At 48.7% G+C, this 18,918-nt stretch overlaps 1 protein-coding gene across 1 annotated transcript in view; it reads left to right on the top strand.

Annotated features, from left to right (window-relative positions):
- Positions 1 to 17,742, top strand: part of LOC134983951 (zinc finger protein 189-like) — a 207,351-nt gene extending 189,609 nt beyond the window's left edge. The window contains exon 13 of the mRNA XM_063949580.1: positions 15,928 to 17,742. Coding sequence (XP_063805650.1) covers positions 15,928 to 16,555 — 628 coding nt within the window. The 3' untranslated portion in view covers positions 16,556 to 17,742. The remainder of the gene's footprint in view (positions 1 to 15,927) is intronic.
- Positions 17,743 to 18,918: the final 1,176 nt, after the last annotated feature.

The raw sequence follows: 18,918 nt of genomic DNA, 5'->3' as shown, positions 1-18,918 counted from the left end.
ACTCCCTCAGTGTCAATTTCCTCCTTCCCCAGGAATGCCAATAGTCCTGCAGGCAATGTCACTGGCAATTCTGACGAGTCCTCTCCTGCCTGGGATTCCTCCGATGCATCCTTGCGTGTAACGCCTACTGCTGCTGGCGCTGCTGTTGTTGCTGCTGGGAGTCGATGGTCATCCCAGAGGGGAAGTCGTAAGCCCACTTGTACTACTTCCAGTAAGCAATTGACTGTTCAACAGTCCTTTGCGAGGAAGATGAAATATCACAGCAGTCATCCTGCTGCAAAGCGGATAACTGAGGCCTTGACAACTATGTTGGTGTTAGACGTGCGTCCGGTATCCGCCGTTAGTTCACAGGGAACTAGACAATTTATTGAGGCAGTGTGCCCCCGTTACCAAATACCATCTAGGTTCCACTTCTCTAGGCAGGCGATACCGAGAATGTACACGGACGTCAGAAAAAGACTCACCAGTGTCCTAAAAAATGCAGTTGTACCCAATGTCCACTTAACCACGGACATGTGGACAAGTGGAGCAGGGCAGGGTCAGGACTATATGACTGTGACAGCCCACTGGGTAGATGTATGGACTCCCGCCGCAAGAACAGCAGCGGCGGCACCAGTAGCAGCATCTCGCAAACGCCAACTCTTTCCTAGGCAGGCTACGCTTTGTATCACCGGTTTCCAGAATACGCACACAGCTGAAAACCTCTTACGGCAACTGAGGAAGATCATCGCGGAATGGCTTACCCCAATTGGACTCTCCTGTGGATTTGTGGCATCGGACAACGCCAGCAATATTGTGTGTGCATTAAATATGGGCAAATTCCAGCACGTCCCATGTTTTGCACATACCTTGAATTTGGTGGTGCAGAATTATTTAAAAAACGACAGGGGCGTGCAAGAGATGCTGTCGGTGGCCAGAAAAATTGCGGGACACTTTCGGCGTACAGGCACCACGTACAGAAGACTGGAGCACCACCAAAAACTACTGAACCTGCCCTGCCATCATCTGAAGCAAGAAGTGGTAACGAGGTGGAATTCAACCCTCTATATGCTTCAGAGGTTGGAGGAGCAGCAAAAGGCCATTCAAGCCTATACAATTGAGCACGATATAGGAGGTGGAATGCACCTGTCTCAAGCGCAGTGGAGAATGATTTCAACGTTGTGCAAGGTTCTGATGCCCTTTGAACTTGCCACACGTGAAGTCAGTTCAGACACTGCCAGCCTGAGTCAGGTCATTCCCCTCATCAGGCTTTTGCAGAAGAAGCTGGAGACATTGAAGGAGGAGCTAACACGGAGCGATTCCGCTAGGCATGTGGGACTTGTGGATGGAGCCCTTAATTCGCTTAACAAGGATTCACGGGTGGTCAATCTGTTGAAATCAGAGCACTACATTTTGGCCACCGTGCTCGATCCTAGATTTAAAGCCTACCTTGGATCTCTCTTTCCGGCAGACACAAGTCTGCTGGGGTTGAAAGACCTGCTGGTGAGAAAATTGTCAAGTCAAGCGGAACGCGACCTGTCAACATCTCCTCCTTCACATTCTCCCGCAACTGGGGGTGCGAGGAAAAGGCTCAGAATTCCGAGCCCACCCGCTGGCGGTGATGCAGGGCAGTCTGGAGCGACTGCTGATGCTGACATCTGGTCCGGACTGAAGGACCTGACAACGATTACGGACATGTCGTCTACTGTCACTGCATATGATTCTCTCACCATTGAAAGAATGGTGGAGGATTATATGAGTGACCGCATCCAAGTAGGCACGTCACACAGTCCATACTTATACTGGCAGGAAAAAGAGGCAATTTGGAGGCCATTGCACAAACTGGCTTTATTCTACCTAAGTTGCCCTCCCACAAGTGTGTACTCCGAAAGAGTGTTTAGTGCCGCCGCTCACCTTGTCAGCAATCGGCGTACGAGGTTACATCCAGAAAATGTGGAGAAGATGATGTTCATTAAAATGAATTATAATCAATTCCTCCGCGGAGACATTGACCAGCAGCAATTGCTGCCACAAAGTACACAGGGAGCTGAGATGGTGGATTCCAGTGGGGACGAATTGATAATCTGTGAGGAGGGGGATGTACACGGTGATATATCGGAGGGTGATGATGAGGTGGACATCTTGCCTCTGTAGAGCCAGTTTGTGCAAGGAGAGATTAATTGCTTCTTTTTTGGGGGGGGTCCAAACCAACCCGTCATATCAGTCACAGTCGTGTGGCAGACCCTGTCACTGAAATGATGGGTTGGTTAAAGTGTGCATGTCCTGTTTTGTTTATACAACATAAGGGTGGGTGGGAGGGCCCAAGGACAATTCCATCTTGCACCTCTTTTTTCTTTTATTTTTCTTTGCGTCATGTGCTGTTTGGGGAGGGTTTTTTGGAAGGGACATCCTGCGTGACACTGCAGTGCCACTCCTAAATGGGCCCGGTGTTTGTGTCGGCCACTAGGGTCGCTAATCTTACTCACACAGTCAGCTACCTCATTGCGCCTCTTTTTTTCTTTGCGTCATGTGCTGATTGGGGAGGGTTTTTTGGAAGGGACATCCTGCGTGACACTGCAGTGCCACTCCTAAATGGGCCCGGTGTTTGTGTCGGCCACTAGGGTCGCTAATCTTACTCACACAGTCAGCTACCTCATTGCGCCTCTTTTTTTCTTTGCGTCATGTGCTGATTGGGGAGGGTTTTTTGGAAGGGACATCCTGCGTGACACTGCAGTGCCACTCCTAAATGGGCCCGGTGTTTGTGTCGGCCACTAGGGTCGCTAATCTTACTCACACAGTCAGCTACCTCATTGCGCCTCTTTTTTTCTTTGCGTCATGTGCTGATTGGGGAGGGTTTTTTGGAAGGGACATCCTGCGTGACACTGCAGTGCCACTCCTAAATGGGCCCGGTGTTTGTTTCGGCCACTAGGGTCGCTAATCTTACTCACACAGTCAGCTACCTCATTGCGCCTCTTTTTTTCTTTGCGTCATGTGCTGATTGGGGAGGGTTTTTTGGAAGGGACATCCTGCGTGACACTGCAGTGCCACTCCTAAATGGGCCCGGTGTTTGTGTCGGCCACTAGGGTCGCTAATCTTACTCACACAGTCAGCTACCTCATTGCGCCTCTTTTTTTCTTTGCGTCATGTGCTGATTGGGGAGGGTTTTTTGGAAGGGACATCCTGCGTGACACTGCAGTGCCACTCCTAGATGGGCCAGGTGTTTGTGTCGGCCACTAGTGTCGCTTAGCTTAGTCATCCAGCGACCTTGGTGCAAATTTTAGGACTAAAAATAATATTGTGAGGTGTGAGGTATTCAGAATAGACTGAAAATGAGTGGAAATTATGGTTTTTGAGGTTAATAATAATATGGGATCAAAATGACCCCCAAATTCTATGATTTAAGCTGTTTTTTAGTGTTTTTTAAAAAAAACACCCGAATCCAAAACACACCCGAATCCGACAAAAAAAATTCGGTGAGGTTTTGCCAAAACGCGGTCGAACCCAAAACACGGCCGCGGAACCGAACCCAAAACCAAAACACAAAACCCGAAAAATTTCAGGCGCTCATCTCTAATTGAAGGTCCAGAAACCGGCGTCAGAAGGCTTTTCAGTCTTCATGAAGGTAGCGCACAGCACTGCAGCTGTGCGCCATTGTTGTCACACACTTCACACCAACGGTCACGGAGGGTGCAGGGCGTTGCTGGGGGCGCCCTGGGCAGCAATGTATAATACCTTATTCTGGCTAAAAATACATCACATATAGCCCCTGGAGGCTATATGGATGTATTTAACCCCTGCCAGGTCTCAGAAAAACGGGAGAAGAAGCCCGCCGAAAAGGGGGCGGGGCCTATTCTCCTCAGCACACAGCGCCATTTTCCCTCACAGAAATGCTGGTGGGAAGGCTCCCAGGCTCTCCCCTGCACTGCACTACAGAAACAGGGTTAAAACAGAGAGGGGGGGCACTTAATTGGCGATATGTATATATATATTAAAATGCTATAAGGGAAAAACACTTATATAAAGGTTGTCCCTGTATAATATAGCGTTTTTGGTGTGTGCTGGCAAACTCTCCCTCTGTCTCCCCAAAGGGCTAGTGGGGTCCTGTCCTCTATCAGAGCATTCCCTGTGTGTGTGCTGTGTGTCGGTACTTGTGTGTCGACATGTATGAGGACGATGTTGGTGAGGAGGCGGAGCAATTGCCGGTAATGGTGATGTCACTCTCTAGGGAGTCGACACCGGAATGGATGGCTTCTTTAAGGAATTACGTGATAATGTCAACACGCTGCAAGGTCGGTTGACGACATGAGACGGCCGGCAAACCAATTAGTACCTGTCCAGGCGTCTAAAACACCGTCAGGGGCGTTAAAATGTCCTTTTACCTCACACGGACACTGACTCCAGTGTCGACGGTGAAGAAACAAACGTATTTTCCTTTAGGGCCACACGTTACTTGTTAAGGGCAATGAAGGAGATGTTACATATTTCTGATACTACAAGTACCACAAAAAAAGGGTATTATGTGGAGTGTGAAAAAACTACATGTTGTTTTTCCTGAATCAGATAAATTAAATGAAGTGTGTGATGATGCGTGGGTTTCCCCCGATAGAAAATTATTGGCGGTATACCCTTTCCCGCCAGAAGTTATGGCGCGTTGGGAAACACACCTTAGGGTGGATAAGGCGCTCACACGCTTATAAAAACAAGTGGCGTTACCGTCTCCAGATACGGACGCCCTCAAGGAGCCAACTGATAGGAGGTTGGAAAATATCCTAAAAAGTATATACACACATACTGGTGTTATACTGCGACCAGCGATCGCCTCAGCCTGGATGGGCAGCGCTGGGGTGGCTTGGTCTGATTCCCTGACTGGAAATATTGATACCCTTGACAGGGACAGTATTTTATTGACTATAGAGCATTTAAAAGATGCATTTCTATATATGTGAAACTCTGGCATCAAGAGTAAGTGCGATGTCCATATCTGCCAGACGATGTTTATGGACACGACAGTGGTCAGGTGATGCAGATTCCAAACGGCACATGGAAGTATTGCCGTATAAAGGGGAGGAGTTATTTGGGGTCGGTCCATCGGACCTGGTGGCCACGGCAACAGCTAGAAAATCCACCTTTTTTACCCCAAGTCACATCTCAGCAGAAAAAGACATAGTCTTTTCAGCCTCAGTCCTTTCGTCCCCATAATATCTGCCCAGGGATAGAGGTAAGGGAAGAAGACTGCAGCAGGCAGCCCATTCCCAGGAACAGAAGCCTTCCACCGCTTCTGCCAAGTCCTCAGCATGACGCTGGGGCCGTACAAACAGGTGCGGTGGGGGGTCGTCTCAAGAGTTTCAGCACGCAGTGGGCTCACTCGCAAGTGGACCCCTGGATCCTACAAGTAGTATCCCAGGGGTACAGATTGGAAATTCGAGACGTCTCCCCCTCGCAGGTTCCTGAAGTTTGCTTTACCAACGTCTACCTCCGACAGGGAGGCAGTATTGGAAACAATTCACAAGCTGTATTCCCAGCAGGTGATAATCAAAGTACCCCTCCTACAACAAGTAAAGGGGTATTATTCCACACTATATTGTGGTACTGAAGCCAGACGGCTAGGTGAGACCTATTCTAAATGGAGTCACTCAGAGCAGTGATAGCGAACCAGGAAGAAGGGGACTATATGGTGTCCCTGGACATCAAGGATGCTTACCTCCATGTCCAAATTTGCCCTTCTCACAAAGGGTACCTCAGGTTCGTGGTACAAAACTGTCACTATCAGTTTCAGACGCTGCCGTTTGGATTGTCCACGGCACCCCGGGTCTTTACCAAGGTAATGGCCGAAATGATGATTCTTCTTCAAAGAAAAGGCGTCTTAATTATCCCTTACTTGGACGATCTCCTGATAAGGGCAAGGTCCAGAGAACAGTTGGAGGTCTGAGTAGCACTATCTCAAGTAGTTCTACGACAGCACGGGTGGATTCTAAATATTCCAAAATCGCAGCTGTCTCCGACGACACGTCTGCTGTCCCTAGGGATGATTCTGGACACAGTCCAAAAAAAAAAAAAAAAGGTGTTTCTCCCGGAGGAGAAAGCCAGGGAGTTATCCAAGCTAGTCAGGAACCTCCAAAAACCAGGAAAAGTGTCAGTGCATCATTGCACAAGGGTCCTGGGAAAAATGGTGGCTTCTTACGAAGCGATTCCATTCGGCAGATTTCACGCAAGAACTTTTCAGTGGGATCTGCTGGACAAATGGTCCGGATCGCATCTTCAGATGCATCAGCGGATAACCCTGTCTCCAAGGACAAGGGTGTCTCTTCTGTGGTGGCTGCAGAGTGCTCATCTACTAAAGGGCCACAGTTATGCATTCAGGACTGGGTCCTGGTGACCACGGATTCCAGCTTGAAAGGCTGGGGAGCTGTCACACAGGGAAAAAATTTCCAGGGAGTGTGATCAAGTCTGGGGACTTCTCTCCGCATAAATATACTGGAGCTAAGAGCAATTTACAATGCTCTAAGCTTAGCAAGACCTCTGCTTCAAGGTCAGCCGGTATTGATCCAGTGGGACAACATCACGGCAGTCGCCCACGTAAACAGACAGGGCGGCACAAGAAGCAGGAGGACAATGGCAGAAACTGCAAGGATTCTTCGCTGGGCGGAAAATCATGTGATAGCACTGTCAGCAGTTTTTCATTCCGGGAGTGGACAACTGGGAAGCAGACTTCCTCAGCACGACCTCCACCCGGGAGAGTGGGGACTTCATCGAGAAGTTTTTTCCACATGATTGTGCACCATTGGGAAAGACCAAAGGTGGACATGATGGCGTCCCGCCTGAACAAAAAACTGGACAGGTATTGCGCCAGGTCAAGAGACCCTCAGGCAATAGCTGTGGACGTTCTGGTAACACCATGGGTGTACCAGTCGGTGTATGTGTTCCCTCCTCTGCTTCTCATACCAAAGGTACTGAGAATTATAAGACGTAGAGGAGTAAGAACTATACTCGTGGCTCCGGATGGGCCAAGAAGGACTTGGTACCCGGAACTTCAAGAGATGCTCACAGAGGACTCAGGGCCTCTGCCGATAAGAAGGGACTTGCTTCAGCAAGTACCATGTCTGTTCCAAGACTTACCGCGGCTGCGTTTGACGGCATGGCGGTTGAACGCCGGATCCTAAGGAAAAAAGGCATTCCGGAAGAGGTCATTCCTACCCTGGTCAAAGCCAGGAAGGAGGTGACCGCACAACATTATCACCACATGTGGCGAAAATATGTTGCGTGGTGTGAGGCCAGGAAGGCCCCACGAAGAAATTTCGACTCGGTCGATTCCTGCATTTGCTGCAAACAGGAGTGTCTATGGGCCTCAAATTGGGGTCCATTAAGGTTCAAATTTCGGCCCTGTCGATTTTCTTCCAGAAAGAATTGGCTTCAGTTCCTGAAGTCCAGAAATTTGACAAGGGAGTACTGCATATACAACCCCCTTTTGTGCCTCCAGTGGCACTGTGGGATCTCAACGTAGTCCTGGGATTCCTCAAATCACGTTGGTTTAAACCGCTCAAATCTGTGGATTTGAAATATCTCACATGGAAAGTGACCATGATGTTGGCCCTGGCCTCGGCCAGGCGAGTGTCAGAATTGGCGGCTTTGTCTCACAAAAGCCCATATCTGATTGTCCATTCGGACAGGGCAGAGCTGCGGACTCGTCCCCAGTTTCTCCCTAAGGTGGTGTCAGCGTTTCATCTGAACCAGCTTATTGTGGTACCTGCGGCTACTAGAGACTTGGAGGACTCCAAGTTGCTAGATGTTGTCAGGGCCCTGAAAATATAGATTTCCAGGACGGCTGGAGTCAGGAAAACTGACTTGCTGTTATCCTGTATGCACCCAAAAAACTGGGTGCTCTTGCTTCTAAGCAGACGATTGCTAGTTGAATGTGTAGTACAATTCAGCTTGCACATTCTGTGGCAGGACTGCCACAGCCAAAATATATAAATGCCCATTCCACAAGGAAGGTGGGCTCATCTTGGGCGACTGCCCGAGGGGTCTCGGCTTTACAACTTTGCCGAGCTGCTACTTGGTCAGGGGCACACCCTGGCTGAGGAGGACCTGGAGTTCTCTCACTCGGTGCTGCAGAGTCATCCGCACTCTCCCGCCCGTTTGGGAGCTTTGGTATAATCCCCATGGTCCTGACGGAGTCCCCAGCATCCACTTAGGACGTCAGAGAAAATAAGATTTTACTTACCGATAAATCTATTTCTCGTAGTCCGTAGTGGATGCTGGGCGCCCATCCCAAGTGCGGATTGTCTGCAATACTTGTACATAGTTATTGTTACAAAAAAAAAAAAATCGGGTTGTTATTGTTGTGAGCCGTCTGTTCAGAGGCTCCTACGTTTGTCATACTGTTAACTGGGTTTAGATCACAAGTTATACGGTGTGATTGGTGTGGCTGGTATGAGTCTTACCCGGGATTCAATATCCTTCCTTATTGTGTACGCTCGTCCGGGCACAGTATCCTAACTGAGGCTTGGAGGAGGGTCATAGGGGGAGGAGCCAGTACACACCACCTGATCCTAAAGCTTTAGTTTTGTGCCCTGTCTCCTGCGGAGCCGCTAATCCCCATGGTCCTGACGGAGTCCCCAGCATCCACTACGGACTACGAGAAATAGATTTATCGGTAAGTAAAATCTTATTTTATAATGGATTGTAGTTTTGTATGTTGCCCTTCCAAATCTTATTCTGCCCCCTCACATATAACATCTAGGAGATTTCCCATGTGTTAATCTTGATTGAAGGGACAGCCTGCTGCCCATAGCCCATCCATAGATTTTCCTATAAAGCACTGTTAGATCGGCTACGGAGAGAGTAATCCCTTCTGGCTTTTGTATGGAGGAAAGTAGGTTTCCCTATTTCATTTAAAATTTGTTTTTCTTTTTGTCATTTTGATTGTTATATGTGCATTATCATATTTTTTTTATTACACTGTTAGCCCTCTCATTACTAGTTCCATCACCGTCTTTAACTTCACTCCGTACCCCCCAAATCCTCTTTTTCTCTACCCTTTATTTTTCATAGGATCCCCATATGTTAACGGGAAACTGCATCCAGATGATAGCATGCACTTTTGGGTTGAGTTCATCCTCAAAGGGCTGTAACATACAAAGTTGTTGGAATCTTTCAGAATCGAGGCAGAACTCTGACCCAGTGATAAATAGAATGATGTACTGTATAATCACTTACTGAATGCCACCCAAACACTAATTAAATCTTTAATGAGGTAATCGTCCTTTTCGCTCTCTCTCTTTATAGTCCTCCCTTTTCTTTTTTATTTCACTCCATTTCTCTCTTCTGTTCTAAGTTTTACTAATTGCCTTTTTAGGCTTCCCCACATTTGATTATTTAGGGGCCTGTTTATTAACCCTTTATGAGCCCGTTACACATATGAAAAAGGTCACAGAGCTGGCTTGCGAGAACGGACGCCATCTTCAGCTGCCGTTAATTCCCGCTGGCCTGCTCCTTCCTATTGGAAGGAGTCCCGGAGTCGGAAGAGGGATCTGAACGGATCCCTCCTCCTCCAGTTGCCCTCTCTGTGTTCCTTTTTAAACTGCCGTTGGGTACTCAATTATCCGGGTCCAATCAGTCTCCGATAATGGCGGATAAGTGATCAACATTCATAATGTCACAAGCACTAGGGAGACGGCAGTATGTGGAACCCGGCATGCCGACGCGGTAGTAATGCCATGTAAAGCATCGTAACCGTGTCGGCTTAGAACGTTAAACATGATGATAAATTGTGATATTTGAAGTTCTCATGCTGATGTCGTTACGTTGCTTTACAAGGCATTACTACCGTGTTGGCATGCCGGGTTCCTAATACAGCTGTCTTCCTTGTCATTGTCACCATTCTGAATGTCGGTAACCTAACTGCACCCCTGTTAAAGTATTTCTCTGACGTCCTAGTGGATGCTGGGGACTCCGTAAGGACCATGGGGAATAGACGGGCTCCGCAGGAGACTGGGCACACTATAAGAAAGATTTGGTACTACCTGGTGTGCACTGGCTCCTCCCTCTATGCCCCTCCTCCAGACCTCAGTTAGATTTCTGTGCCCGGCCGAGCTGGATGCACACTAGGGGCTCTCCTGAGCTCCTAGAAAGAAAGTATATGTTAGGTTTTTTATTTTACAGTGAGACCTGCTGGCAACAGGCTCACTGCAACGAGGGACTAAGGGGAGAAGAAGCGAACCTACCTGCTTGCAGCTAGCTTGGGCTTCTTAGGCTACTGGACACCATTAGCTCCAGAGGGATCGACCGCAGGACCCGTCCTTGGTGTTCGTTCCCGGAGCCGCGCCGCCGTCCCCCTTACAGAGCCAGAAGCAAGAAGATGGTCCGGAAAATCGGCGGCAGAAGACTTCAGTCTTCACCAAGGTAGCGCACAGCACTGCAGCTGTGCGCCATTGCTCCTTATACACACTTCACACTCCGGTCACTGAGGGTGCAGGGCGCTGGGGGGGGGCGCCCTGAGCAGCAATAAAATCACCTTGGCTGGCAAAATAACCACAATATATAGCCCCAGAGGCTATATATGTGGTAATTACCCCTGCCAGAATACAGAAAAAAGCGGGAGAAAAGTCAGCCGAAAAAGGGGCGGAGCCATCTCCCTCAGCACACTGGCGCCATTTCTCCCTCACAGTTCCGCTGGAAGGAAGCTCCCTGACTCTCCCCTGCAGTCTACACTACAGAAAAGGGTAAAAAAGAGAGGGGGGGGGCACAAATTTGAGGCGCAGTAAATATTATAGCAGCTATAGGGGACATAATTCAGTTAGTCCCTGCATTATATAGCGCTCTGGTGTGTGCTGGCATACTCTCTCTCTGTCTCCCCAAAGGGCTTTTGTGGGGTCCTGTCTCCTTTAAGAGCATTCCCTGTGTGTGTGTGCGGTGTGTTGGTACGGCTGTGTCGACATGTTTGATGAAGAGACTTATGTGGAGGCGGAGCAGATGCCTATAAATGTGATGTCACCCCCTGCCGGGCAGACACCTGAGTGGATGGACTTATGGAAGGAATTACGTGCAAGTGTCGACTCCTTACATAAAAAATTTGACGACATGCCAAATGCGGGACAGCCGGCTTCTCAGCTCGTGCCTGCCCAGGCAATTCAAAGGCCATCAGGGGCTCTAAAACGCCCACTACCTCAGATGGCAGACACAGATGTCGACACGGATACTGATACCAGTGTCGACGACGATGAGTCAAATTTAATGTCCACTAGGGCCATTCGTTGCATGATTGAGGCAATGAAAGAGGTTTTACACATTTCTGATATAAACCCAGGTACCTCAAAAAAGGGTATTATGTTTGGGGAGAAAAAACTGCCAATAGTTTTTCCCCCATCTGAAGAATTAAATGAAGTGTGTGAAGAAGCGTGGGCTTTTCCTGATAAAAAATTGGTGATTTCAAAAAAATTACTAATGGCGTTCCCTTTCTCGCCAGAGGATAGGTCACGTTGGGAAACTCCCCCTAGGGTGGATAAAGCGCTCACACGTTTGTCTAAAAAGGTGGCACTACCGTCTCCGGATACGGCCGCCCTAAAGGAACCTGCTGATAGAAAGCAGGAGGCTATCCTAAAGTCTATATATACACACACTGGTGTTATACTGAGACCAGCTATTGCTTCAGCGTGGATGTGCAGTGCTGCTGCTGCTTGGTCAGATTCCCTGTCAGAAAATATTGACACCCTGGACAGGGACACTATATTGCTAACCGTAGAGCATATAAAAGACTCAGTCTTGTACATGAGAGATGCACAGAGGGAGATCTGCCGGCTGGCATCTAGAATAAGTGCATTGTCCATTTCTGCTAGGAGAGGCTTATGGACTCGGCAGTGGACAGGGGATGCAGATTCTAAAAGGCACATGGAAGTTTTGCCTTATAAGGGTGAGGAGTTATTCGGGGATGGTCTCTCAGACCTTGTTTCCACAGCAACAGCTGGGAAGTCAGCATTTTTGCCCCATGTCCCCTCACAGCCTAAGAAAGCACCGTATTATCAGGTACAGTCCTTTCGACCCCAGAAAAACAGGCGGGGAAAAGGCGGGTCCTTTCTGTCTAGAGGCAGAGGAAGGGGAAAAAGGCTGCACCATGCAGCAGGTTCCCAGGAACAAAAGTCCTCCCCCGCTTCTTCCAAATCCGCCGCATGACGGTGGGGCTCCACAGGCGGAGCCAGGTACGGTGGGGGGCCGCCTCAAAAATTTCAGTGATCAGTGGGTTCGCTCACGGGTGGATCCCTGGATCCTTCAAGTAGTATCTCAGGGGTACAAGCTGGAATTCGAGGCGCCTCCCCCCCGCCGTTTCCTCAAATCGGCCTTACCGACAACTCCCTCGGGCAGGGAGGCTGTACTAGAGGCAATTCACAAGCTGTATTCCCAGCAGGTGATAGTCAAAGTACCCCTACTTCAACAAGGCCGGGGTTACTATTCCACACTGTTTGTGGTACCGAAACCGGACGGTTCGGTGAGACCCATTTTAAATTTGAAATCCTTGAACACATACATAAAAAGATTCAAGTTCAAGATGGAATCGCTCAGGGCGGTTATTGCAAGCCTGGACGAGGGGCATTACATGGTATCACTGGACATCAAGGATGCTTACCTGCATGTCCCTATTTACCTTCCTCACCAGGAGTACCTCAGATTTGTGGTACAGGATTGCCATTACCAATTCCAGACACTACCATTTGGACTGTCCACGGCACCGAGGGTGTTTACCAAGGTAATGGCAGAAATGATGATACTCCTTCGAAAAAAGGAAGTTTTAATTATCCCATACTTGGACGATCTCCTAATAAAGGCGAGGTCCAGGGAACAGTTACTGGTCGGAGTAGCACTATCTCGGGAAGTGCTACAACAGCATGGCTGGATTCTAAACATTCCAAAGTCACAACTGGTTCCTTCCACACGCTTACTGTTCCTGGGGATGATTCTGGACACAGAACAGAAAAAAGTGTTTCTCCCGCAGGAGAAAGCCAAGGAGCTGTCATCTCTAGTCAGAGACCTCCTAAAACCAAAACGGGTATCGGTGCATCACTGCACACGAGTCCTGGGAAAAATGGTGGCTTCATACGAAGCAATTCCATTCGGCAGGTTCCATGCAAGGACCTTCCAGTGGGACCTCTTGGACAAGTGGTCGGGATCGCATCTTCAGATGCATCAACTGATAACCCTGTCTCCAAGGACCAGGGTGTCTCTACTGTGGTGGCTGCAGAGTGCTCATCTTCTAGAGGGCCGCAGATTCGGCATACAGGACTGGGTCCTGGTGACCACGGATGCCAGCCTTCGGGGCTGGGGCGCAGTCACACAGGGAAGAAATTTCCAGGGACTTTGGTCAAGTCAGGAGTCGTCCCTACACATAAACATTCTGGAACTGAGGGCCATTTACAATGCCCTAAGTCAGGCAAGGCCCCTGCTTCAAAACCAGCCGGTTCTGATCCAATCAGACAACATCACGGCAGTCGCCCATGTAAACCGACAGGGCGGCACAAGAAGCAGGGTGGCGATGGCAGAAGCCACAAGGATTCTCCGATGGGCGGAAAATCACGTACTAGCACTGTCAGCAGTGTTCATTCCGGGAGTGGACAACTGGGAAGCAGACTTCCTCAGCAGACACGACCTACACCCGGGAGAGTGGGGACTTCATCCAGAAGTCTTCCTATTGTTAGTAAACCGTTGGGAAAGGCCACAGGTGGACATGATGGCGTCCCGCCTCAACAAAAAGCTAAAGAGATATTGCGCCAGGTCAAGGGACCCTCAGGCGATAGCTGTGGACGCTCTAGTGACACCGTGGGTGTACCAGTCGGTTTATGTGTTCCCTCCTCTGCCTCTCATACCAAAGGTACTGAGAATAATAAGAAGGCGAGGAGTAAGAACGATACTCGTGTTTCCGGAATGGCCAAGAAGAGCTTGGTACCCGGAACTTCAAGAAATGTTAACAGAGGACCCATGGCCTCTACCGCTCAGACAGGATCTGCTACAGCAGGGGCCCTGTCTGTTCCAAGACTTACCGCGGCTGCGTTTGACGGCATGGCGGTTGAATTCCGGATCCTAAAGGAAAAGGGCATTCCAGAGGAAGTCATTCCTACGCTGATAAAAGCCAGGAAAGAAGTAACCGCAAACCATTATCACCGCATTTGGCGGAAATATGTTGCGTGGTGTGAGGCCAGGAAGGCCCCTACAGAGGAATTTCAGCTGGGTCGTTTTCTGCACTTCCTACAGTCAGGAGTGACTATGGGCCTAAAATTGGGTTCCATTAAGGTCCAGATTTCGGCTCTGTCGATTTTCTTCCAGAAAGAACTGGCTTCACTGCCTGAAGTTCAGACTTTTGTAAAGGGAGTGCTTCATATTCAGCCCCCTTTTGTGCCTCCTGTGGCACCTTGGGATCTCAATGTGGTGTTGAGTTTCCTAAAATCACATTGGTTTGAACCACTTAAAACCGTGGATCTGAAATATCTCACGTGGAAAGTGGTCATGTTATTGGCCTTGGCTTCGGCCAGGCGTGTGTCAGAATTGGCGGCTTTGTCATGTAAAAGCCCTTATCTGATTTTCCATATGGATAGGGCAGAATTGAGGACTCGTCCCCAGTTTCTCCCTAAGGTGGTATCAGCTTTTCACTTGAACCAACCTATTGTGGTGCCTGCGGCTACTAGAGACTTGGAGGATTCCAAGTTACTGGACGTAGTCAGGGCCTTGAAAATTTATGTTTCCAGGACGGCTGGAGTCAGGAAAACTGACTCGCTTTTTATCCTGTATGCACCCAACAAAATAGGTGCTCCTGCTTCTAAGCAGACTATTGCTCGCTGGATTTGTAGCACAATTCAGCTGGCGCATTCTGCGGCTGGATTGCCGCATCCTAAATCAGTGAAAGCCCATTCCACGAGGAAGGTGGGCTCATCTTGGGCGGCTGCCCGAGGGGTCTCGGCTTTACAACTTTGCCGAGCTGCAACTTGGTCAGGGGCAAACACGTTTGCTAAATTCTACAAATTTGATACCCTGGCTGAGGAGGACCTTGAGTTCTCTCATTCGGTGCTGCAGAGTCATCCGCACTCTCCCGCCCGTTTGGGAGCTTTGGTATAATCCCCATGGTCCTTACGGAGTCCCCAGCATCCACTAGGACGTCAGAGAAAATAAGAATTTACTCACCGATAATTCTATTTCTCGTAGTCCGTAGTGGATGCTGGGCGCCCATCCCAAGTGCGGATTGTCTGCAATACTTGTATATAGTTATTGCCTAACTAAAGGGTTATTGTTGAGCCATCTGTTGAGAGGCTCAGTTATATTTCATACTGTTAACTGGGTTTAATATCACGAGTTATACGGTGTGATTGGTGTGGCTGGTATGAGTCTTACCCGGGATTCAAAATCCTTCCTTATTGTGTCAGCTCTTCCGGGCACAGTATCCTAACTGAGGTCTGGAGGAGGGGCATAGAGGGAGGAGCCAGTGCACACCAGGTAGTACCAAATCTTTCTTATAGTGTGCCCAGTCTCCTGTGGAGCCCGTCTATTCCCCATGGTCCTTACGGAGTCCCCAGCATCCACTACGGACTACGAGAAATAGAATTACCGGTGAGTAAATTCTTATTTTTCTTTAACTCCGGATGAATGGTCACTGTGTCTGAAAGACTTAATGACATATCTCTTGTTCCCAGCAGATGGACACAACAGACGGAACACCTCAGAAGGACGTCTCATCTTATCTACAGACTGTGGCACAGAAGATAACAACATGACACAGGATTCTCCGGAAGAGAATCTCATAGCCTCACGCATACATCCAGTACTGCACAGTGCAGATATATCATCTGATGCCTCCATACACAGGGAATGGTTCCTCGACAGCTCAGACATTATCGGAGATAATAGAACTCACAAGAGTGATAAAATATTTCCATGTGCCGAATGTGATAAATGTTTTACACGGAAATCAAGTCTGGTCAGGCACCAGCGGATTCACACTGGCGAGAAACCGTTTTCCTGTTCTGAGTGTGGGAAGTGTTTTACACGCAAAACGACCCTTGTGGAGCACCAGAGGGTCCACGTGGGAGACCAGCCGCTTCCCGGTTCTGAGGTCACACCGAGATCGGATCTGATGATCCACGAGGTGACGCCGCTAACGGATGAGAAGCAGTTTACCTGCTCGGAGTGCGGGAAGTGCTTCGCCTACAAGTCCCACCTGGTGAAACACAAGAGGATTCACAGAAGCGAGAAGCCGTTTTCCTGCTTCCAGTGCGGGAAGTCTTTTATACAGCGGTCAATCCTCCTCATACACCAGAGAAGTCATACGGGGGAGAAGCCATTTTCATGCGCCGACTGTGGGAAATGTTTTACGCAGAAGTCTGACCTGGTCGTGCACCGGCGAATCCACACGGGCGAGAAGCCCTTCTGCTGCTTCGAGTGTGGGAAGAGTTTTACACAGAAATCGACTCTGGTTATACATCAAAGGATTCACAGAGGCGAGAAGCCGTTTGCCTGTTCCGACTGTGGGAGGCGCTTTACGCAGAAATCAACTCTTGTCACGCATCAGAAAGTTCACACACCTCTAAAAATGTTGTTTTAGGTGGGGAAATGTTTTCCCGTTCCTTGTGTTTTTCTCCCATGACTCTTTCTAAGCTCCCAGGGCCTGACGTCAAGATCTACCGCCAGTTGGCATAGCCTATCTTCTGGGAAATCCTTATGCGCACACTCAGAAAAGTTGGAGCATATACTGTGGGCAGTAAGGGCAGTGCCAACAGATGGATACCAGGACAAAGACTTATATTATTTGCAGGGGTTAATAGTGTATGGTGTTGAAAGTCACCAGCACTAGTGAACCGTTTGTGAATAGGTGTGTGTAAATGCTCTACTCAAATCTGACTGGTGATATTTTAGTGTAATCTGTATACTTGTTTCAGCTGTAACCTGGGTGCAAGGTGCACTGTCCAATGGTGCGACTTACAATGCGTCTTTGTGTGCACAGCAGCGGATTAGCGCCACAGCCTGTGGGGGCATCACTAGGATGGCCATCTGATGCAGCATTAGCATAAAGACGTATTTGCCGCTACTGCAATAACGTCCACCTCTAGGGCAGTACGGATGGTGTAATGGTTAGCAGCACTGACGTCATGGGTTCGATTCCCACCATGGCCCTAAATGTGCGGAGTTTGTATATTCTCCCCATACTTTTGTGGATTTCCTCTGGGTTCTCCGGTTTCCTTCCACAATCCAAAAATATACTGGTAGGTTAATTGGCTCCCAACAAAATTAACCCTAGTGAATGTGTGTATATGTGATAGGGAATCTAGATTGTAAGCTCCACTGGGGCAGGGACTGATGTGAATGGGCAAAATATTCTCTGTAAAGCGCTGCGGAATATGTGTGCGCTATATAAATAACTGGTAATAAATCATGCCCTAAGGGTTTGTAACGGCCTGGTGTTAACCGGGCTCATAAGCTACTGTTGCAATACTGCACAAGTATGGTTGCCAATTTGCATATTGCCGCAGCTGGGTTTGCATTTTGGTGCGCAGTGGCGGCAGCCCTGCATCATTCCCCCTAATGTGCGCGACAGAGACTGCCTCACGTTAAGTATTATCCCTAGATTCGTACGATACAGTATTGGAGTCTTAGTTTATGTTGTATTTGATTATTGTGCTTTACCGTGTCGCATGTGTGTACTTTTTATGTGCATTGTAGCTTTATGCTTGGAACTAAAACCCACAAAAATAAGAATTTACCCACCGGTAATTCTATTTCTCGTAGTCCGTAGTGGAAGCTGGGTACTCCGTAAGGACCATGGGGAATAGACGGGCTCCGCAGGAGACTGGGCACTCTTAAAAGAAATATTAGGTACTACATCTGGTGTGCACTGGCTCCTCCCTCTATGCCCCTCCTCCAGACCTCAGTTAGGGAAACTGTGCCCGGAAGAGCTGACACAATAAGGAAAGGATTTGGAATCCCGGGTAAGACTCATACCAGCCACACCAATCACACCGTACAACTCGTGATACTATACCCAGTTAACAGTATGAACAATAACTGAGCCTCTTTCAACTAATGGCTCATAACAATAACCCTTTAGTTAAGCAATAACTATATACATGTATTGCAGAGAGTCCGCACGTGGGACGGGCTCCCAGCATCCACTACGGACTACGAGAAATAGAATTACCGGTGAGTAAATTCTTATTTTCTCTGATGTCCTAGTGGATGCTGGGTACTCTGTAAGGACCATGGGGATTATACCAAAGCTCCCAAACGGGCGGGAGAGTGCGGATTACTCTGCAGCACCGAATGAGCAAACTCAAGGTCCTCCTCAGCCAGGGTATCAAACTTGTAGAATTTCGCAAATGTGTTTGAACCCGACCAAGTAGCAGCTCGGCAAAGTTGTAAAGCCGAGACCCCTCGGGCAGCCGCCCAAGAAGAGCCCACCTTCCTTGTGGAATGGGCTTTTACAGATTTAGGATGCGGCAGTCCAGCCGCAGAATGCGCAAGTTGAATATTGCTACAGATCCAGCGAGCAATTGTCTGCTTTGAAGCAGGAGCACCCAGCTTGTTGGGTGCATGCAGGATAAATAGCGAGTCAGTCTTTCTGACTCTAGCTGTCCTGGAAACATATATTTTCAAGGCCCTGACTACGTCCAGTAACTTGGAATCCTCCAAGTCCTTAGTAGCCGCAGACACCACAATAGGTTGGTTCAAATGAAACGCTGATACCACCTTAGGGAGAAACTGGGGACGAGTCCTCAATTCTGCCCTATCCATATGGAAAATCAGATAAGGGCTTTTACACGACAAAGCCGCCAATTCTGACACCCGCCTGGCCGAAGCCAAGGCCAACAGCATGACCACCTTCCACGTGAGAAATTTTAACTCCACGGTCTTAAGTGGTTCAAACCAATGTGATTTCAGGAAATCCAACACCACGTTGAGATCCCAAGGTGC

Source organism: Pseudophryne corroboree, assembly GCF_028390025.1.
Source record: "Pseudophryne corroboree isolate aPseCor3 chromosome 3 unlocalized genomic scaffold, aPseCor3.hap2 SUPER_3_unloc_3, whole genome shotgun sequence".
NCBI lineage: Eukaryota > Metazoa > Chordata > Amphibia > Anura > Myobatrachidae > Pseudophryne > Pseudophryne corroboree.
Note: the sequence above shows the minus strand (reverse complement) of the source record. Positions and strands in the feature narration are given on the sequence as shown.